Source organism: Salvelinus namaycush, chromosome 5 (genome assembly GCF_016432855.1).
Source record: "Salvelinus namaycush isolate Seneca chromosome 5, SaNama_1.0, whole genome shotgun sequence".
NCBI classification, from domain to species: domain Eukaryota; kingdom Metazoa; phylum Chordata; class Actinopteri; order Salmoniformes; family Salmonidae; genus Salvelinus; species Salvelinus namaycush.
The window spans coordinates 1,395,153-1,417,427 of NC_052311.1; the positions used below are offsets into that span (position 1 = coordinate 1,395,153).

Below are 22,275 nucleotides of genomic sequence, written 5' to 3' on the forward strand. Positions count from 1 at the left end.
ATTGTTCACCGCCCTATGGGAATCCCAATCACGGCCGGTTTGTGATACAGCCTGAAATCGAACCAGGGTCTGTAGTGACGTCTCTAGCATGACGCCGTCATTGTAAATAAGAATTAGTTTTTAACTGACATGCCTAGTTAAATAAAGGTTACACAAATTTAGTTTGTTTATACTGGACCTCCCACCTAACCTCAACCACTCATGTCAATGATGAGCTACACAGAGCTCTCCACATTATTGCAAAATTTGAGAGGTGCACATTGACACCGCATAGAGCTCAATTTGGCCTCATCATGCCTCTGGAGCCTCCGCAATTGCGCCACACCCTCCATACGAAGCTTCCGACCACATTTTCGGATCAAACATAAATTGGCTTTTAGTTCTCGAGTTTGCTGAGCATGTTTTGTTTCTACAAAGCTGTTTCCGTAACATTCAATAATCAATAAATTGCAGTCATTCTTGCACCGTGATCCAATTATCAGTTCTAATCATGTATTTGTCTTCTCTATGTACCATGCTCATTATCAATTTTCCGCGCATATGACAGACAGTTGGTGGTCGGAACAGTCCTCTGGAGCCACTGAGCCAGAGGAGCGTGTATCAATCCTGCTGTAGGAATCATTGCGGCCAGCACTAGCAGGTCAAACGAACAACTAAAACGAACGAGTCACTCAGAAAAACGAATCATGACTCTCGAGTCAGTAAAAAGAGTCGTTCAAAAATAACGAATCTTTCGCGAACTGCACATCACTGTTGGCGAGGTAAGATGGCGGCGCCAGAGGAGCAGGAATTATCTCAGGCGCAGACCGAAAAACTCCTTCAATTTCAGGTAGTCAGCCTTTCTTCAGGTTTAACTAATTTTTATATAACTCCATATTAATCTATGTTTAGATATATGAAGGAAATTGTTTAAAATAAAGCACGCTAAGGGTGTAAAAAACGCTTTTTGACAATATAATTTTGATACCCCTAGCGCCACCGCTAACTTGCTACCGTTCATGTTATATCTAATCTAGCAACACACCAATTATTTTCTATCCTAAATATTGTCTTGCGTTGCTAGTTCGTTCCCGACAATTCCCCCAAAGAAACGCATCAACAAACTTAAATCAGTGTAAGGTGAATTAGAAAGAACATGTTTAACTTGGTTATCTGCAGCACTTGGCTTACTTACGCCAACTAACTAGCTAGGCTAACGACAGTTGGCTAGCTAGCTAGCAGTTTACTTGGTCAGCCAAGCTAACGTTACTTAGCTTTTTAGCTAGAAGATGGTTTGAGAGTGAACATCAGACACAACTGTTATGACACATGACAAGCAATGACTGGTTAATTCTTAGTAAGGCCCCCCCTCTGTCTCATCCAGACCCAAGATGTGGAAATGGCCTGTAGGAAGTAACGTATTGGAATAAATTCGTTGAACCTAACAACTCCGCATCCTCACTGATCAATTGGAGATTGGTCCAGTCTCGTGTACACCCAGTGCTAGATGTGAGAATTCAGATTTTTTTGCATTTGATTTCAGGACTTGACAGGTTTGGAGTCTATGGACCAATGTCGGCGCACATTAGAACAACACAATTGGAACATCGAGGTAAGTACTGTCAACCCCATAATACATGAATGGCTCTTTTTGATGTGGGCCCTGAAGACTACAAAATAGACAGGTTATGATGCACCCAGTGAATCCAATAGTTTATCAGAGGTTGCACTGTTATAAATTAACTACGTGGAGTATATATCGTGACAAATGTTGCCTTAAATATTCTGCATGAGGTCTGTGACAAGGTTTAGTCTTCTTGTGGTGTCCAGGGTGGATAATGTCGTGTGTGTGTTCCCAGGCTGCAGTGCAGGACAGACTGAACGAGCAGGAAGGAGTTCCCAGTGTGTTTAACCCTCCGCCCTCCAGACCGTTACAGGTCAACACAGCAGACCACAGAGTGTATAGCTATATCGTCTCCAGGCCACAACCTAGAGTACGTACACACATTATGTCTCTCATGTTGTTCTTCTCTTTGCTCTTTATATGTCACTGGTAAACTGCAGTAAATTGTTCTTGCATCTCAACTTTAAGGTAGACTCTGCAATATGACATTAGCATACACAGTGGGGCAACCTCCTGCTTACAGAATCAACTCCATAACTGAAATCATCCAGCTGACAGCTGTAGTATTCTCATTGAATCTTTCCACTGTTCTGACCATCATGTCTCATCTGGTCTTTTTCTTTTTCAGGGATTAATAGGATGGAGTTACTACATGATAATGCTACCTTTCAGATTGACATATTACACACTTCTGGACATATTCAGGTAATACAAAGAAACCTTATTTGGCCATCAGTTCCCCTTATAAACATGAGCTGCCTGACGTTCCTATATAAAGGTGAATGATTGGTTCCTCCTCCCCAGGTTTGCCCTGCGGTGGGTCAGGCCAGACCCTCGTGGACGCGTCACAGACCCCGTGGGTGACGTTGTCTCCTTCATCCATAGTTTTGAAGAGAAGTACGGTCGATCGCATCCAGTGTTTTACCAGGGAACATATAGCCAGGTGTGTTACTCAGGTTCCCCAGTTCAATCTCAATGTGAGGTACTAGTACCTGACCATCCATAAGAAGTATGTTAGAACTCAGAAGAACATTCCCCCAAAAAGTTGACACACCCTACGTTTTATTTTATTGAACAACCGACTAAATGGTTTTAAGAAAGCGGATGTTCCAGAATCCATATAGGTTCTACATGGATTGAATCCATGTGTAACTTGGTCGATAGCTGGTAGTGTTATTCAGTGAGCTTTGTGTTTTTGTTTTCCCCCTCAAGGCATTGAATGATGCCAAACGTGAGCTTCGCTACTTGTTAGTTTACCTCCATGGAGAAGACCACCAGGATACAGACCAGTTCTGTCGGTAGGTCCAATAACAAGTGATCACTTCACATGAGGTCAACATACACAGGCAACAAAATGCACAATGTTACTACAATGCAAAACCCAAACTCTGGAAGGCCAGGCACCGTTTTGTACTATTGTCCCTTTTCTAGGGAGACCTGGCAAGAATCATTAGATAACCAACTAATTATAATTCAGATTCTGTTGATAATTGGTTTGAATATGTATTCAGTTGATTGGATGGAGGCATACCTTGCGTTTTCCTTATTTGCGGGATGTTTGGTATTATTCATATACCCTCCACTCTTCATTATTAGATATTTTCCTTAAAGTGTACTCTGTACATCTTTCCTCTCACGGTTTCTATTAATGATGCTTCTGTTTCCATCTTCCTCCAGCTCCACGTTATGTACAGAAGAGGTCCTGACCTTCCTCAACACCAGGATGTTGTTCTGGGCCTGTTCCACCAGCAGGCCTGAGGGATACAGAGGTACACATCGTCTACTCTTGCACGCTGTCTTCACTACCTAGATCTCCTAGAGCTGGAGATACATTCTAAAAAGAGGAACTGGCCTCATCCTTCACTCGTTGTTGTTGCTGTAAATGAGGACATGTTCTCAGTCAGTTTTGATATGGTTAAAGATAAAAGGCAATCATTTGTGCTGGAACTATGGATGATTTGTGTCAGTGTCCTCTTAAGATATGAGGTGGGGTCTCTTTATCCATCACTTTATTTCAGTGTTTTAATCTGTGTTTGGTGTGTTTCTGTTTGTTCCCTGTGTGTCTGTACCTCAGTGTCCCAGGCGTTGCGTGAGAACACTTACCCGTTCCTGGCCATGATCATGTTGAAGGACCGTAAGATGACGGTGGTGGGACGTCTGGAGGGGCTCATCCAATCAGAGGACCTCCTCAACCAGCTCACCTTCATCATGGAGGCCAACCAGACCTACCTGATGTCTGAACGCTTGGAACGGTAAGGGACTGATCCTACCTGATGTCTGACCGGTAAGGGACTGATCCTACCTGATGTCTGAACGCTTGGAACGGTAAGGGACTGATCCTACCTGATGTCTGACCGGTAAGGGACTGATCCTACCTGATGTCTGACCGGTAAGGGACTGATCCTACCTGATGTCTGACCGGTAAGGGACTGATCCTACCTGATGTCTGACCGGTAAGGGACTGATCCTACCTGATGTCTGACCGGTAAGGGACTGATCCTACCTGATGTCTGACCGGTAAGGGACTGATCCTACCTGATGTCTGACCGGTAAGGGACTGATCCTACCTGATGTCTGACCGGTAAGGGACTGATCCTACCTGATGTCTGACCGGTAAGGGACTGATCCTACCTGATGTCTGACCGGTAAGGGACTGATCCTACCTGATGTCTGACCGGTAAGGGACTGATCCTACCTGATGTCTGACCGGTAAGGGACTGATCCTACCTGATGTCTGACCGGTAAGGGACTGATCCTACCTGATGTCTGACCGGTAAGGGACTGATCCTACCTGATGTCTGACCGGTAAGGGACTGATCCTACCTGATGTCTGACCGGTAAGGGACTGATCCTACCTGATGTCTGACCGGTAAGGGACTGATCCTACCTGATGTCTGACCGGTAAGGGACTGATCCTACCTGATGTCTGACCGGTAAGGGACTGATCCTACCTGATGTCTGACCGGTAAGGGACTGATCCTACCTGATGTCTGACCGGTAAGGGACTGATCCTACCTGATGTCTGACCGGTAAGGGACTGATCCTACCTGATGTCTGACCGGTAAGGGACTGATCCTACCTGATGTCTGACCGGTAAGGGACTGATCCTACCTGATGTCTGACCGGTAAGGGACTGATCCTACCTGATGTCTGACCGGTAAGGGACTGATCCTACCTGATGTCTGACCGGTAAGGGACTGATCCTACCTGATGTCTGACCGGTAAGGGACTGATCCTACCTGATGTCTGACCGGTAAGGGACTGATCCTACCTGATGTCTGACCGGTAAGGGACTGATCCTACCTGATGTCTGACCGGTAAGGGACTGATCCTACCTGATGTCTGACCGGTAAGGGACTGATCCTACCTGATGTCTGACCGGTAAGGGACTGATCCTACCTGATGTCTGACCGGTAAGGGACTGATCCTACCTGATGTCTGACCGGTAAGGGACTGATCCTACCTGATGTCTGACCGGTAAGGGACTGATCCTACCTGATGTCTGACCGGTAAGGGACTGATCCTACCTGATGTCTGACCGGTAAGGGACTGATCCTACCTGATGTCTGACCGGTAAGGGACTGATCCTACCTGATGTCTGACCGGTAAGGGACTGATCCTACCTGATGTCTGACCGGTAAGGGACTGATCCTACCTGGTGTCTGACCGGTAAGGGACTGATCCTACCTGGTGTCTGACCGGTAAGGGACTGATCCTACCTGGTGTCTGACCGGTCAGGGACTGATCCTACCTGGTGTCTGACCGGTCAGGGACTGATCCTACCTGGTGTCTGACCGGTCAGGGACTGAACCTACCTGGTGTCTGACCGGTCAGGGACTGATCCTACCTGGTGTCTGACCGGTCAGGGACTGAACCTACCTGGTGTCTGACCGGTCAGGGACTGAACCTACCTGGTGTCTGACCGGTCAGGGACTGATCCTACCTGGTGTCTGACCGGTCAGGGACTGATCCTACCTGGTGTCTGACCGGTCAGGGACTGATCCTACCTGGTGTCTGACCGGTCAGGGACTGATCCTACCTGGTGTCTGACCGGTCAGGGACTGATCCTACCTGATGTCTGACCGGTAAGGGACTGATCCTACCTGATGTCTGACCGGTAAGGGACTGATCCTACCTGATGTCTGACCGGTAAGGGACTGATCCTACCTGATGTCTGACCGGTAAGGGACTGATCCTACCTGGTGTCTGACCGGTCAGGGACTGATCCTACCTGGTGTCTGACCGGTCAGGGACTGATCCTACCTGGTGTCTGACCGGTCAGGGACTGATCCTACCTGGTGTCTGACCGGTAAGGGACTGATCCTACCTGGTGTCTGACCGGTAAGGGACTGATCCTACCTGGTGTCTGACCGGTAAGGGACTGATCCTACCTGATGTCTGACCGGTAAGGGACTGATCCTACCTGATGTCTGACCGGTAAGGGACTGATCCTACCTGATGTCTGACCGGTAAGGGACTGATCCTACCTGGTGTCTGACCGGTAAGGGACTGATCCTACCTGATGTCTGACCGGTAAGGGACTGATCCTACCTGGTGTCTGACCGGTAAGGGACTGATCCTATGTATTCCAGTGGTCTCTGTGCGAGCCCAACCCATCTGGCACGCCAGCCAAACTCAAACAAAAGTATGGGAAGTTGTTTTAATGTATTTGAAACCCAGGTATGATTATTTTACTATTATGAAAAACACAAATGTGGAGATTGTGTCTGGTTCTGTAGATGTAGTGTGGTGACGTCTCCCGTACGTCCGTCTCTGGTCCTGTAGATGTAGTATGGTGACGTCTCCCGTACGTTCGTCTCTGGTCCTGTAGATGTAGTGTGGTGACGTCTCCCGTACGTCCGTCTCTGGTCCTGTAGATGTAGTGTGGTGACGTCTCCCGTACGTCCGTCTCTGGTCCTGTAGATGTAGTGTGGTGACGTCTCCCGTACGTCCGTCTCTGGTCCTGTAGATGTAGTGTGGTGACGTCTCCCGTACGTCCGTCTCTGGTCCTGTAGATGTAGTGTGGTGACGTCTCCCGTACGTCCGTCTCTGGTCCTGTAGATGTAGTGTGGTGACGTCTCCCGTACGTCCGTCTCTGGTCCTGTAGATGTAGTGTGGTGACGTCTCCCGTACGTCCGTCTCTAGTCCTGTAGATGTAGTGTGGTGACGTCTCCCGTACGTCCGTCTCTGGTCCTGTAGATGTAGTGTGGTGACGTCTCCCGTACGTCCGTCTCTGGTCCTGTAGATGTAGTGTGGCGACGTCTCCCGTACGTCCGTCTCTGGTCCTGTAGATGTAGTGTGGTGACGTCTCCCGTACGTCCGTCTCTGGTCCTGTAGATGTAGTGTGGTGACGTCTCCCGTACGTCCGTCTCTGGTCCTGTAGATGTAGTGTGGTGACGTCTCCCGTACGTCCGTCTCTGGTCCTGTAGATGTAGTATGGTGACGTCTCCCGTACGTCCGTCTCTGGTCCTGTAGATGTAGTGTGGTGACGTCTCCCGTACGTCCGTCTCTGGTCCTGTAGATGTAGTGTGGTGACGTCTCCCGTACGTCCGTCTCTGGTCCTGTAGATGTAGTGTGGTGACGTCTCCCGTACGTCCGTCTCTGGTCCTGTAGATGTAGTGTGGTGACGTCTCCCGTACGTCCGTCTCTGGTCCTGTAGATGTAGTGTGGTGACGTCTCCCGTACGTCCGTCTCTGGTCCTGTAGATGTAGTGTGGCGACGTCTCCCGTACGTCCGTCTCTGGTCCTGTAGATGTAGTGTGGCGACGTCTCCCGTACGTTCGTCTCTGGTCCTGTAGATGTAGTGTGGTGACGTCTCCCGTACGTCCGTCTCTGGTCCTGTAGATGTAGTGTGGTGACGTCTCCCGTACGTCCGTCTCTGGTCCTGTAGATGTAGTGTGATGACGTCTCCCGTACGTCCGTCTCTGGTCCTGTAGATGTAGTGTGGTGACGTCTCCCGTACGTCCGTCTCTAGTCCTGTAGATGTAGTGTGGTGACGTCTCCCGTACGTCCGTCTCTGGTCCTGTAGATGTAGTGTGGTGACGTCTCCCGTACGTCCGTCTCTGGTCCTGTAGATGTAGTATGGTGACGTCTCCCGTACGTCCGTCTCTGGTCCTGTAGATGTAGTGTGGTGACGTCTCCCGTACGTCCGTCTCTGGTCCTGTAGATGTAGTGTGGTGACGTCTCCCGTACGTCCGTCTCTGGTCCTGTAGATGTAGTGTGGCGACGTCTCCCGTACGTCCGTCTCTGGTCCTGTAGATGTAGTGTGGTGACGTCTCCCGTACGTCCGTCTCTGGTCCTGTAGATGTAGTGTGGCGACGTCTCCCATACGTTCGTCTCTGGTCCTGTAGATGTAGTGTGGTGACGTCTCCCGTACGTCCGTCTCTGGTCCTGTAGATGTAGTGTGGTGACGTCTCCCGTACGTCCGTCTCTGGTCCTGTAGATGTAGTGTGATGACGTCTCCCGTACGTCCGTCTCTAGTCCTGTAGATGTAGTGTGATGACGTCTCCCGTACGTCCGTCTCTGGTCCTGTAGATGTAGTGTGGTGACGTCTCCCATACGTCCGTCTCTAGTCCTGTAGATGTAGTGTGATGACGTCTCCCGTACGTCCGTCTCTAGTCCTGTAGATGTAGTGTGGCGACGTCTCCCATACGTTCGTCCGGTTAATTGAACGCGTCTGTGTGTGTGTGTGTGTTCCAGGGAGGAGAGGAACCAGACGCAGGTGTTGCGGGCGCAGCAGGACGAGGCCTACCTGGAGTCGCTGAGAGCCGACCAGGAGAAGGACCGGAGGAAGAAGGAGGAGCAGGACAAGGTTCAGGCGGAGGAGGAGAAGGTTCGGCAGACCGTCCTGGCCGAGGAAATGAGGAGGAGGGTGAGAACGAGGGGTCTTTTATACTCTCTGTCCTCTCTCGCTCTGCCTACATTAAAACCGTTCCTTATCTTGGTTCTATGTTATTTTAATAATTAGTTGTTGACTGTGGATAACAAATTCTGTTGTTTTTAGACGTTGGAGGAAGAGAAGGAGCTTAAGTCAGAATGTCTTCCCCCCGAACCCCCAGCAGATGACCCCGACAGCGTCAAGATAGTTTTCAAACTGCCTAACGACACCAGAGTAGAGAGGCGGTTCCTCTTCCAGCAGTCTCTGACGGTACGAACACAGCTCTGCTCTCTGCTCTCGTGGTGGCATTTTAACTGGCCTGGTGTTTACCAGTGGGGGCTTGACTCCCAATTCTACACGTGTAGTGTCATTTTAACAGTTTGTTTTAACTGACCTGGTATATACCAATGGAACGTATATAAAAGAGCACCCATGTCTCCCTCTGTGTTTCCAGGTAATATACGACTTCCTGTTCTCATTGAAGGAGACCCCGGAGAAATTCCAGATAGTTACCAACTTCCCCCGCCGTGTTCTGCCCTGCCTTCCCACGGAGGAGCAGCCCAACCCCCCCAGCCTGAAAGAGGCCGGCCTCAGCCGTTCCGAGGTCCTCTTTGTTCAGGACCTCACAGAAGATTGACACCTAGCTAACCTTCTCCTCAACCTCCAACATGAGGAAAATAACTGTTGTCTTTTTTTTTCGTTGTTTCTTCACCCATTTTTGTTTTGTTTAAATGGCCATTGTGCACAACGAGGGATCACTGTCTGAAATAACGAAACGAAAAAACTCTTTAACACAAAAATAATTTAGCCCTGCTCTATCCCCCCGGCCGTCTCGCCCACCATGATACCTCCTCCTCTCTCCTCCAGTTTAATTTGGTTATGTTTTAAAGGAGAGCAATGTGAACTACCCTCCCTGTACATACGTTAGCTATTTAAAGAACAAGGCTGAAAAAGCACTACCTTTTTTTTTTTTTAATATTCAATCAAAGTTGACTATAATGTTAATTGTCTTTGAAATGACCAAACAAACGAGGGTTGAGTTTCCGTACTGCCTGCAGTTTAGAACGACAACAAGAAGAGGGCCACAGCTTTGACGTGTGGCTTTACCTATCTCTAGTATAACAGTCTGCCTGTGGTGATTTTCATAGATGCCTATTTCTCCTGTAACATCGGAATGGGCTGGTCATGTTTAAGATGTCATTTTCCAACAACCTATAAATTAAACATTTTTAAAATGTTGTGGTTTTCATTTTGATAATGTTACTGGCTGTCAGTGCTCTGTTCCCATCGCCAGCTTTCTTGGTCTAAAATCTCTGCCTTCCTACCAGCCCACAGAAACTCTGCTAACCTGGAAATCATGTCAGTTTAAATATTTTTGTAGGTACGCTATAAATACAAAAGTATGTGTGTGCACCCCTTCAAATTGGATTTGCTGACAGGTGTATAAAATCAAACACACAGCCATGTAATCTCCATAGACAAACATTGGCAGTAGAAGGGCCTTACTGAAGAGCTCAGTGACTTTCAATGTGGCACTGTCATAGGATGCCACCTTTCCAGGAAGTCGGTTTGTCAAATTTCTGCCCTGCCCCGGTCAACTGTAAGTGCTGTTATTGTGAAGTGGTAGGTCACACAAGCTCACAGAATGGGATTTCCAAGTGCTGTAGTGCGTAAACACTGTCCTCTGTTGCAACACTCACTACCGAGTTCCAAACTGCCTCTGGAAGCAACGTCAGCACAAGAACTGTTAGTGGGGAAGTTCATGAAATGGGTTTCCATGGCAGAGCATCCGCACACAAGCTTAAGATCACAATGCCAAACATCGGCTGGAGTGGTGTAAAGCTCGCCGCCATTGGACTCTGGAGCAGTGGAAACGCGTTCTCTGGAGTGATGTATCACACTTCACCAGCTGGCAGTCCGACAGATGAATCTGGGTTTGGAGGATGTCAGGAGAAAGCTACCTACCCTAATGTATAGTGCCAACTGTAAAGTTTGGTGGAGGAGGAATCCTGGTCTGTGGCTGTTTTTTCATGGTTCGGGCCCCTTAGTTCCAGTGAAGGGAAATCTTAATGCTACAGCATACAATGACATTCTAGATGATTCTGTGCTTCCAACTTTGTGGCAACAGTTTGCGGAAGGCCCTTTCCTGTTTCAGCATGACAATGCCCCCGTGCACAAAGCGAGGTACATACAGAAATAGTTTGTCGAGATCAGTGTGGAATAACTTCTGTATACTTCTGGCCCTTCTTTGGGCACTGCTAACAAACCTCCAATCGAGCTTCGACGCTCTTGCACCCCAGTATCTCTACTTGCACATCATCTGCACATATCACTCCAGTGTTAATCTGCTAAATTGTAATTATTTTCACCTCTAGGGCCTATTTATTGCCTTACCTCCCTACTCTTCTACATTTACACACACTGTACATAGAGTAGTCTATTTTTCTTTTCTATTGTGTTATTGACTGTACGTTTGTTTATTCCATGTGTAACTCTGTGTTGTTTGTGTCGCACTGCTTTGCTTTATCAGGTTGCAGTTGCAAATGAGAACTTGTTCTCAACTAGCCTACCTGGTTAAATAAAGGTGAAAAAAAACTTTTTAACAAACGACTGGCCTGCACAGAGCCCTGACCTCAACCCCATCTAACACCTTTGGGAATGCAGACTTTGGAACGCCGACTGCGAGCCTGGCCTAATTCGGCCAACGACCTCACTAATGTTCTCGTGGCTGAATGGAAGCAAGTCCCCCGCAGCAATGTTCCAACATCTAGTGGAAAGCCTTCCCAGAAGAGTGGAGGCTGTTATAGCAGCAATGTTCCAACATCTAGTGGAAAGCCTTCCCAGAAGAGTGGAGGCTGTTATAGCAGCAATGTTCCAACATCTAGTGGAAAGCCTTCCCAGAAGAGTGGAGGCTGTTATAGCAGCAAAGTGGGGGACCAACTCCATATTAACACCCATGATTTTGAACTATGTTCATCCTGATCTCACAGATCACATTCCTTTTCTCAGCACAGTATGAGAGCCTAGGGCTCTGGTCTAAAGTAGTGCACTATATAGGGAATAGGGCTCTGGTCTAAAGTAGTGCACTATATAGGGAATAGGGTTCCATACTAGCATTCATGACAACGTTCTGTGAACTCTAATGGTGATTGCAGTGAAAACAGGCAAAGGGGCGGTTGTAATATTGGTATACATCATACGTTTATTAGTGAACAACACTCTCAAATCAGCCACGATAAAAATAAAAAATAAATGATTGCACGACTCGGTAAAGCAGAACTAGCAACTTTCAGTTTAAAAAAGTACAAATCTGAAAAATGTCAATCAGTATACAGGTGTGTATATATATAATACACTATAACTAGTTAAATGCTACAAACAATATGATTCCAATGGAATGAAAACATAGCATTAAGAACCATTTTCCTAATATATATATAACATATTAGCTGTTATTTATTTTTTTCAAAATCCAAACATGGCAAAATTGAGGTAACTGTAAATGTGCAAGTACCAAAGCAAACATCTGGTTTCTAACACCGAACATGCCCCTGGCCTGTTGGGTGGGAGCCCCCCTAGAAGCTGCAGGGAACAGTAGAATCAGTAAACAGACCACTATTCCCACCACAGCAACACATCATTGGAAAACAGTGGAAATCTACGGCGCAACCACGAAATCAAATCCTAAATAAAATGATTTTAAGCTGCTTATTATTGGAACACCATTTTCTTCTATTTGTTTTCCTTTGCACCACACAAGCTGTGAGATTATTCATTAATTGGATCACAGAAAAGACTACAAGATTCTATTTTTTCATTCGTCGTTATGTTTTGATTTTAAAATGACTTCAGCCTTTACAATATGGTCATTAAAGCCTGCCAAATAGATGTTTACTCCCAAAACCACGACGCGACTGTTTCAATAAGTGAATAAAAAAAAACTATCTAGATGTCAAATCTACATTGAGAATAAAGTAGGAGGTTATTAGTTTGACTAACTTTTTTATTTTTTAAATGTCCTTTAACTGTGTTGAATGTAACTGACCTTTTTAAGGCTATTACCATAGCAACATGCTCTAAGAATCCCTCCGATCAGATCCACATGTCAAAACAGCATCATACCTAAATCAGATCAGAATGGTTTTTCACTATGGCTTTTCAGTGACCTAAAGTTCCAGACATGTTTATTATCTGAGGCAATAATAACATAGCAGACATACTATAAAACAAACAACTTTAAAATCCTGGATTTCTCCCCAGTTCCAAGTCCAGACCACTTTTATTTTTAATAAAAAGCGCAAATTAAATCTTGTAGTGATTAAGTTCTGTTACAAACGTGTGCAGTACAACACATGGCAGTTATCAGCTGAGCAGTAACGGACCTCCATCTGAAGAACGGACCCGAAGCCAACTAGAGCTAGCTAAAAAAAACAGTTGGGACTTGGGACCTGGTAGGACATGCATATTGTGCACCGTTAAATAGTCCACCGTCCCCCATGGCTAGATATCTTTCACTGAAAATACACACTTGGTTTTATTAATTTTTTAAAAATCATGCAAATACCTTTAGAGTTGTTTCAGGAAGTGTTTTTTAGGTAGGATAGTGTGCATCAATGGCACGTTTTAAAATTGGATCACAGCCGTTATGTAAGTATGCATGTCTGTACGTGGTGTGGTTATTGTTCAAGAACACAAACTAAATGTATGATTATATGATGCAATATCCACTACTCTGGCATTTTTTAAAATTATAATTCAAACAATTATTATTATTACTAGTATTTGAATAAATTAAATTAAAAATATGCGTGGGCTGAGGATAACCAAGAAAAATTCAAATCCACCACCAATCCTTTCATGGTATCTGTCCCATTAAAATAGACCGTTTTCCTTTATTCTTATATACCGAGAAGCCCTGAGGTAATTTTATTTTATTTTATTTATGCCAGTGGACAGATATGTACACAGATTAACTCTCAAAACTGTGGGGTTTTACTTTAAACTCATCAAGATGGCTTTTTCTTCTTCTTTAAAAGGTGGTAACACACGTCACAAAGAGACTCACATTCGCTATAGAAAACATGGCAAGGTCCTTTTACACAAGAAAGCAAAGTGTCCATCCGAAAAGGTACATCTGCCTCGCAGTGCTTATTGGGGCAGTTGGGAGTAGAAAGGAGGCTCCCTACTCACACAACACTTACAAAAGACACCCGGACTGACATTTTATATATGATTTTTTTTACCCCAACAACATTCCTTTTTGGAAATCTGAACAAAGATGACGACAGTCCCAAGTGGAACCCTATTACTATATATAGTGCACTAGTCCCTATGGGCCCTGGTCAAAAGTAGTGCACTACCCTGTGGGCCCTGGTCAAAAGTAGTGCACTACATAGGGCACCATTTGGGACACACTCCTATAGATGTCCAACAGTATCACTCTACCAACACCACTCCTCCCTCCCTCCCTCTTCGTCTCCGAACCCCTTCCTGTCCTGATCATCACTGTGAAAGTACAGTCAGCCCAGCTGGGACAGAGCGTCTGTCTTGTCAGGTCACTAGAGATGTTTACAACAGGGAGTTAGAACATTCTTTTGTCTTCAAAAACAAGACGATTATCGAGAAGCTTTCACACCGAAGCTATGCAGCAGACAAACACTTCATCTTTTTACAACACCATTAGTTAGCACGGCCTAACAACAAGACCTGACCAAGTTAAGTTGCCTTTAGATTAGAACACATACCATTTAAATCACACACTTCCATGTTAGTGCTCTGACCTCGTCCTTCAACACGTTGTCTCTAAGATAGCTAAAAACCAATAAATAACACCATTTAAAAACTATACTCTTAAAAACAAGTGGAAATGACAAAGGGATTTCTTTTCTTTTTAAAGATTAGTAAGTAATAATAGGTTTGTGCTTATCAAGGTCTTGAGAAGGCATATCTGAAATCTTGAAAGAGTATATATATATATTTTATATATACATGTAATATTGAATATTTGGCTCACAAACAAAGAGATAAAAGCCTGGTTCTTCCAGAAACAGGAAGAAAAATGTCCACGTTAAAACCCATCACTCATTGCACATACCGCTTTATAAATCAAGCTCCACAGCAGCAGTCAGTCAGTGTGGGTGATACTGGGGTAGTGAAGGCCCCCTCACCGATGCAGAGGTGCAGCAGAACCCCCCCTCTCTCTCTCTGGGTGAGCCAGCATTCCTTGTATTTGTTTGCTTGTTTTTTTTCTTCATTTAAAATGTTGTGCCCGATACTTGGTTAAAATATTGCTAGTTTAAAATCAACAGTCTATGCAAATCCTTCAGCGCTGCCCAGAATCTAGCAGACTCTCTCTCACACACAGGTTTTCCCCAGAGGGCCAAGGTTGGCAAGGAGGATGGATGCGGTCATTGTGCAGAAAGGGCAGATGACTTTACAGAGAGGCAGTGCTTTGTCCCCTCCTCTCCTCTCTCCGGGGGCCAATCTGAGGACCCTTCACCAGAACGACAAAGTAAACTCCACAGCATAATCTCTCCTCTTCCTCCACTCATCCATCCCTCCGTCCAGTCAGTTGTGTATCACAGTGTGGAACAACAGGGAGGAGCGGATATATCCTCAACAGGTCGGTGGTGGACCATCCTTCTCAGTGCCAGATGTGTCCATAACCTCAGGCTAATTTTAACCACAGCAAGTCACACTTTCACAATAGCATTAGCAGATTGAAAAAGAACACAAACAAAAGGGAACGAACTATTGAAATCATCAATACATTATTGCAAAACATACATTATTAACAGGTCACTTTGCCCATCAGTCACCTACACAAACATGCACCTATGACGGTCAGTCAGCCAGACTTCTCCTCCAAGCCAGTGGAATGGTCTCGTCTCCTACAGTACTATGACAGTCAGTCAGCCAGACTTCTCCTCCAAGCCAGTGGAATGGTCTCGTCTCCTACAGTACTATGACAGTCAGTCAGCCAGACTTCTCCTCCAAGCCAGTGGAATGGTCTCGTCTCCTACAGTACTATGACGGTCAGTCAGCCAGACTTCTCCTCCAAGCCAGTGGAATGGTCTCGTCTCCTACAGTACTATGACAGTCAGTCAGCCAGACTTCTCCTCCAAGCCAGTGGAATGGTCTCGTCTCCTACAGTACTATGACAGTCAGTCAGCCAGACTTCTCCTCCAAGCCAGTGGAATGGTCTCGTCTCCTACAGTACTATGACAGTCAGTCAGCCAGACTTCTCCTCCAAGCCAGTGGAATGGTCTCGTCTCCTACAGTACTATGACAGTCAGTCAGCCAGACTTCTCCTCCAAGCCAGTGGAATGGTCTCGTCTCCTACAGTACTATGACAGTCAGTCAGCCAGACTTCTCCTCCAAGCCAGTGGAATGGTCTCGTCTCCTACAGTACTATGACAGTCAGTCAGCCAGACTTCTCCTCCAAGCCAGTGGAATGGTCTCGTCTCCTACAGTACTATGACAGTCAGTCAGCCAGACTTCTCCTCCAAGCCAGTGGAATGGTCTCGTCTCCTACAGTACTATGACAGTCAGTCAGCCAGACTTCTCCTCCAAGCCAGTGGAATGGTCTCGTCTCCTACAGTACTATGACAGTCAGTCAGCCAGACTTCTCCTCCAAGCCAGTGGAATGGTCTCGTCTCCTACAGTACTATGACAGTCAGTCAGCCAGACTTCTCCTCCAAGCCAGTGGAATGGTCTCGTCTCCTACAGTACTATGACAGTCAGTCAGCCAGACTTCTCCTCCAAGCCAGTGGAATGGTCTCGTCTCCTACAGTTTTAACCGTGTTGAAGTATTCCTATTATTGTCCTGCTGATTTAACAATGTGTGACCCCTCTCTCCGCTCCACCAGGTCCTTAAACCCCCCCCATCACCATCTCCCATGCAGGAAGCTCCAACTCCCCTCTGTCACAAAGAACTAACCAAAACCACAAGATAACAAAAAAAAAAGTAAAAACTTGTAAACGTAAAAGCCCTACGACGATAGCAACATATGGTAGGTCACATCTTTGGAATCTGCAACACTGGGGCAGGCAGAGGAGCAGATCGAGGTGGTGGATCAATGGCTATCCCAGGCAGACAGACTGGACTACTCTGTGGCTATGGGTTGGTAGCAGGCAGAAGCTTTTTCATCAGACGCAGCAGTAGAAGCACAGCAGAGGTACGACCGAGGGAGGGGCTTCAAACATACAATCTTAGATTGCTTATTGTTGTTGAGGTGGGGCAGGAGTAGTTGTGGGGGGGGTGCAGGACACAGGCAGGGTAGGTGGCAGGCGTCCCCAGGCAGGCGCTAAGACAGACAGACAGACTCTGTGGGTTTAGTTTTGTGCTGCTTTCCAATCAAAGATCCAAAAGCCTGGGTATCACTCACTCCACCAAAAGCCTGGGAATCACTCACTCCACCAAAAGCCTGGGTATCACTCACTCCACCAAAAGCCTGGGTATCACTCACTCCACCAAAAGCCTGGGTATCACTCACTCCACCAAAAGCCTGGGTATCACTCACTCCACCAAAAGCCTGGGTATCACTCACTCCACCAAAAGCCTGGGTATCACTCACTCCACCAAAAGCCTGGGTATCACTCACTCCACCAAAAGCCTGGGTATCACTCACTCCACCAAAAGCCTGGGTATCACTCACTCCACCTCGCGGTGCACCTCTGACGCGTTCGCCCGGCAGATTGGACAAGTGCGATTGGTCTAGAAGGAAGACAAAAACAAATAAATAAATAAGTGTTAACCTGTCCATCGCACTTGGGCTCTGGTCAACAGTAGTGTACTATATAGGGAATAGGGTGCCACCCTGGTTAAAAGTAGTGTACTATATAGGGAATAGGGTGCCATTTGAGACGTAACTGTAGAGTTAACGATGGATGGAATGGGCTTACCTTTAACCATTTGTCGACACAGTTAGCGTGGAACTCGTGGTTGCAGGGTAATACCCTCAGTAGCTGCCTACACTCAAAGTCACTAAAGCACACAACACACCTGGAAGAGAGAACAGAGCATCACACAGAGCATCACACAGAGCATCACACAGAGCATCACACAGAGCATCATCAGGTTCTGAAATACTGCATGTTAAAAAGGACAAGACAGTTACATGGATGGATGGATGGTAGGGCTGAGCGATACAACCAAAATATCATATCACAATATTGTTCACAGTATTTGATATTATTTTATGTTTTTGAACTTGCCTACCTGGTTAAATATAGGTATGCTTAATTTCTTTTTTTACTTCACCTATATTTAACCAGGTAGGCTAGTTGAGAACAAGTTCTCATTTACAACTGCGACCTGGCCAAGATAGAGCAAAGCAGTTCGACACAAACAACAACACAGAGTTACACATGGAGTAAACAAAACATACAGTCAATAACACAATAGGAAAATAAGTATACACAATGTGAGCAAATGAGGTGAGATAAGGGAGGTAAAGGCAAAAAAATATATATATATATAAAAATAAAAAAATCATCATTGTCATCATCATTGTCGATGAAAAGGAAGCTAGGCTAGCGAGCAAGTTTCCTGAACAAAAATATAAAACGCAACAATTTCAATGATTTTATTGAGTTAATGTTAATATAAGGAAATCAGTCAATTGAAATAAATTAATTGGGCCCTAATCTACAGATTTCACATGACTGGGCAGGGGCACAGCCATGCGTGGGCCTGGGAGGGTATAGGCCCACCCACTGGTGAGCTAGGCCCAGCCAATCAAAATGAGTATTTCCCACAAAATGGCTTTATTAAAGACAGAAATACTCCTCAGTTTCATCAGGTGTCCAGTCTCAGCATGTATATCGTTATTTTTTACGGCTTCTCTTTAATTCCTTGTTACTTTTATCTCTAATTCTTTTACATATTTTATTAAACTGCATTGTTGGTTAGGGGTTCGTATGTAAGCATTTCACTCTAAGGTCTACACTCGTTGTATTCGGCGCATGTGACTAATAAAATTTTATTTAATTTACACGCTGACCTCAAAACTTGAGATATCTTTGGCATCGTGTCGTGTGACAAAACTGCTTATTTTAGTGTGGCCTTTTATTGGATGGATTATCTTGGCAAAAGGACAAATACTCAGTAACAGGGATGTAAACAAATGTGTTTACAATTTGAAAGAAAAACTTTTTTTGTGCGTATGGAACATGTCTGGGATCTTTTATTTCAGCTCATGAAACATGGGACCAACACTTTACATGTTGTGTTTGTAGTTTTGTTCAGTGTACAATTTCTCCACAGCGCCAACTTGTTAAGAAAAGACAAACTAGCAGACAGTAGTTAGCAGACAGTAAGATACAAACTAATAGTGTCATTGTAGAAGGCTTGTGGAAAGCAGCACCAACATCTTGCTGCATCTATCTGAACGTGCAGACTGCAGCGTGAACTGCACTCCGTGGAACATGACTCCGTGGTCGAGCAACTGCTTACTCCTTGAGTGACAGGCTCCAGGGTGTGGTGTGAGAGGGGGCAGGGCGTGGTGTGAGAGGGGGCAGGGCGTGGTGTGAGAGGGGGCAGGGCGTGGTGTGAGAGGGGGCAGGGCGTGGTGTGAGAGGGGGCAGGGCGTGGTGTGAGAGGGGGCAGGGCGTGGTGTGAGAGGGGGCGTGGTGTGAGAGGGGGCAGAGCGTGGTGTGAGAGGGGGCAGGGCGTGGTGTGAGAGGGGGCAGGGCGTGGTGTGAGAGGGGGCGTGGTGTGAGAGGGGGCGTGGTGTGAGAGGGGGCGTGGTGTGAGAGGGGGCAGGGCGTGGTGTGAGAGGGGGCGTGGTGTGAGAGGGGGCAGGGCGTGGTGTGAGAGGGGGCAGGGCGTGGTGTGAGAGGGGGCAGGGCGTGGTGTGAGAGGGGGCGTGGTGTGAGAGGGGGCGTGGTGTGAGAGGGGGCGTGGTGTGAGAGGGGGCAGGGCGTGGTGTGAGAGGGGGCAGGGCGTGGTGTGAGAGGGGGCAGGGCGTGGTGTGAGAGGGGGCAGGGCGTGGTGTGAGAGGGGGCAGGGCGTGGTGTGAGAGGGGGCAGAGCGTGGTGTGAGAGGGGGGGGTGTGAGAGGGGGCAGGGCGTGGTGTGAGAGGGGGCAGGGCGTGGTGTGAGAGGGGGCAGGGCGTGGTGTGAGAGGGGGCAGGGCGTGGTGTGAGAGGGGGCAGGGCGTGGTGTGAGAGGGGGCAGGGCGTGGTGTGAGAGGGGGCAGGGCGTGGTGTGAGAGGGGGCAGAGCGTGGTGTGAGAGGGGGCAGGGCGTGGTGTGAGAGGGGGCAGGGCGTGGTGTGAGAGGGGGCAGGGCGTGGTGTGAGAGGGGGCAGGGCGTGGTGTGAGAGGGGGCAGGGCGTGGTGTGAGAGGGGCAGGGCGTGGTGTGAGAGGGGGCAGGGCGTGGTGTGAGAGGGGGCAGGGCGTGGTGTGAGAGGGGGCGTGGTGTGAGAGGGGGCAGGGCGTGGTGTGAGAGGGGGGCGTGGTGTGAGAGGGGCAGGGCGTGGTGTGAGAGGGGCGTGGTGTGAGAGGGGGCGTGGTGTGAGAGGGGGCGTGGTGTGAGAGGGGGCAGGGCGTGGTGTGAGAGGGGGCAGGGCGTGGTGTGAGAGGGGGCAGGGCGTGGTGTGAGAGGGGGCAGGGCGTGGTGTGAGAGGGGGCAGAGCGTGGTGTGAGAGGGGGCAGGGCGTGGTGTGAGAGGGGGCAGAGCGTGGTGTGAGAGGGGGCAGAGCGTGGTGTGAGAGGGGGCAGAGCGTGGTGTGAGAGGGGGCAGGGCGTGGTGTGAGAGGGGGCGTGGTGTGAGAGGGGGCAGGGCGTGGTGTGAGAGGGGGCAGGGCGTGGTGTGAGAGGGGGCAGGGCGTGGTGTGAGAGGGGGCATGCATCAGGAGGAGAGGGAGAAAGACAACTCAAGTAGAGAACAGAGTAAAATATAAAAAACAGACATTACACGCGCCGGAGTTGCGTATCACATTTAACAAACCAAATAAATACCGTTGTAGAAGGTGAAGTAAGAACCCAAACCGGTCCGTGCAGCAATACCGGTACATAGTAAAATACGGTATACCGCCCAGCCCTATTTAACCAGCCAGACAGATAGACGGGTGAGTGGAAGAAGAGAACAGAAGATTATCTTACAGCGTTTGTTCAGATTGATGGTTGTCGAGGTTGAACCTGTAGGATGGAAGCTGTTCAATGTCTGCCTTGGTGATTCCTCGTGGTTTAGCCTCTCCCAGCCGTTCAGCCAGGTTCAGTAATGCCTGAGGGGGGGTGTGACAGACATACATATTCTAGGGACAGTTGTTTTTGGTTTATTTTTTATTGACCGGTATTTTCCAGCATTATCCACTAGGTTTGGAAATAGTCCTAGGAGATGGTCTTAAATTGACACAAGTTGTCTGTAATCAATTAAATAATGTCTGGTTGTGAGTGAGTGTTTGGTGGTGGTGATGGGGGTCCCCTTAAACTGCCCATATTTGACCCATTTTTAAACTACAACTTCTGTTGGAGAGGATCAGATTGAGCGAAGTGAGGTATTGAATCACTGAACTACAAATACTATTCTCTGCCAAATAATAGGCTTTTACCATTAAGATTCGTAGAGCTACGCCTCTCCTGGCTTACGCGAAACCCCCCACCACCAAACACTCATACACAACCAGGTATGGTTTCATTGGATTGTGTTCTAGATAAAGGCCATTTCCTAGGATTTTCTACCTGCAGCAAATCTAGTGGATAATGCTGGAAATACTGGTCAAAGACCCCCCCCCCCAAACAAACAAACAAACAAACATCCAAAACAACTGGCCCTGATACACGTGCAGATACAAACACAAAAATACACAGAAATACACAGAAAGAAAAACCACAGTGTGTTTTCTAAGTGTATTGATGACCTGGTCCTCTCACCTCATAGTTCTCCATCTCCACATCATCTACATCCAGGTCCAGACTGATGGCTGGTCCCACTGCTGTAGGAGGCGCAGGAAGCAGCGACCTGCACAGAAACAGAACAGTCACAAATCAAATCAAACAGTTTATTTGTTACGTGCGCCGAATACAACAGGTGTAGTAGACCTCACAGTGAAATGCTGAATACAACAGGTGTAGTAGACCTCACAGTGAAATGCTGAATACAACAGGTGTAGTAGACCTCACAGTGAAATGCTGATTACAACAGGTGTAGTAGACCTTACAGTGAAATGCTGAATACAACAGGTGTAGTAGACCTTACAGTGAAATGCTGAATACAACAGGTGTAGTAGACCTTACAGTGAAATGCTGAATACAACAGGTGTAGTAGACCTTACAGTGAAATGCTGAATACAACAGGTGTAGTAGACCTTACAGTGAAATGCTGAATACAACAGGTGTAGTAGACCTTACAGTGAAATGCTGAATACAACAGGTGTAGTAGACCTTACAGTGAAATGCTGAATACAACAGGTGTAGTAGACCTCACAGTGAAATGCTGAATACAACAGTTGTAGTAGACCTTACAGTGAAATGCCGAATACAACAGGTGTAGTAGACCTCACAGTGAAATGCTGAATACAACAGGTGTAGTAGACCTCACAGTGAAATGCTGAATACAACAGGTGTAGTAGACCTTACAGTGAAATGCTGAGTACAACAGGTGTAGTAGACCTTACAGTGAAATGCTGAGTACAACAGGTGTAGTAGACCTTACAGTGAAATGCTGAATACAACAGGTGTAGTAGACCTTACAGTGAAATGCTGAATACAACAGGTGTAGTAGACCTCACAGTGAAATGCTGAATACAACAGGTGTAGTAGACCTTACAGTGAAATGCTGAATACAACAGG

At 47.0% G+C, this 22,275-nt stretch overlaps 2 protein-coding genes across 3 annotated transcripts in view; one reads left to right on the forward strand and one right to left on the reverse strand.

Moving 5' to 3' along the window:
* Positions 1–727: 727 nt before the first annotated feature.
* On the forward strand, positions 728–9,718 carry faf2 (Fas associated factor family member 2). Its single transcript, XM_038993389.1, has 11 exons — positions 728–829; positions 1,523–1,591; positions 1,839–1,973; positions 2,232–2,308; positions 2,408–2,546; positions 2,816–2,901; positions 3,281–3,372; positions 3,678–3,855; positions 8,302–8,473; positions 8,606–8,749; positions 8,934–9,718. The coding sequence occupies exons 1-11, from the start codon at positions 767–769 to the stop codon at positions 9,114–9,116; spliced, it is 1,338 nt and encodes a 445-aa protein (XP_038849317.1). The 5' UTR covers positions 728–766; the 3' UTR covers positions 9,117–9,718.
* A 1,943-nt stretch (positions 9,719–11,661) lies between these two features.
* LOC120047844 (RING finger protein 44-like) overlaps positions 11,662–22,275 on the reverse strand; it is a 47,634-nt gene continuing 37,020 nt past the window's right edge. For both annotated transcript variants that reach the window (XM_038993391.1, XM_038993390.1), the window contains exons 8-11: positions 21,358–21,445; positions 20,587–20,708; positions 17,384–17,483; positions 11,662–17,195 (exon numbers count right to left, since the gene is read on the reverse strand). In XM_038993391.1, coding sequence (XP_038849319.1) covers positions 17,133–17,195; positions 17,384–17,483; positions 20,587–20,708; positions 21,358–21,445 — 373 coding nt within the window. In that variant the 3' untranslated portion in view covers positions 11,662–17,132. The remainder of the gene's footprint in view (positions 17,196–17,383; positions 17,484–20,586; positions 20,709–21,357; positions 21,446–22,275) is intronic.

What these genes read in the sequence shown, in the direction of transcription:
- faf2 (XM_038993389.1), top strand. Translation starts at nt 767, where the DNA reads ATGGCGGCGCCAGAGGAGCAGGAATTATCTCAGGCGCAGACCGAAAAA. An exon ending in GATACAGACCAGTTCTGTCG is followed by an intron (nt 2,902 to 3,280) that starts GTAGGTCCAATA and finishes ATCTTCCTCCAG; the next exon opens with CTCCACGTTATGTACAGAAG. An exon ending in CAGGCCTGAGGGATACAGAG is followed by an intron (nt 3,373 to 3,677) that starts GTACACATCGTC and finishes TCTGTACCTCAG; the next exon opens with TGTCCCAGGCGTTGCGTGAG.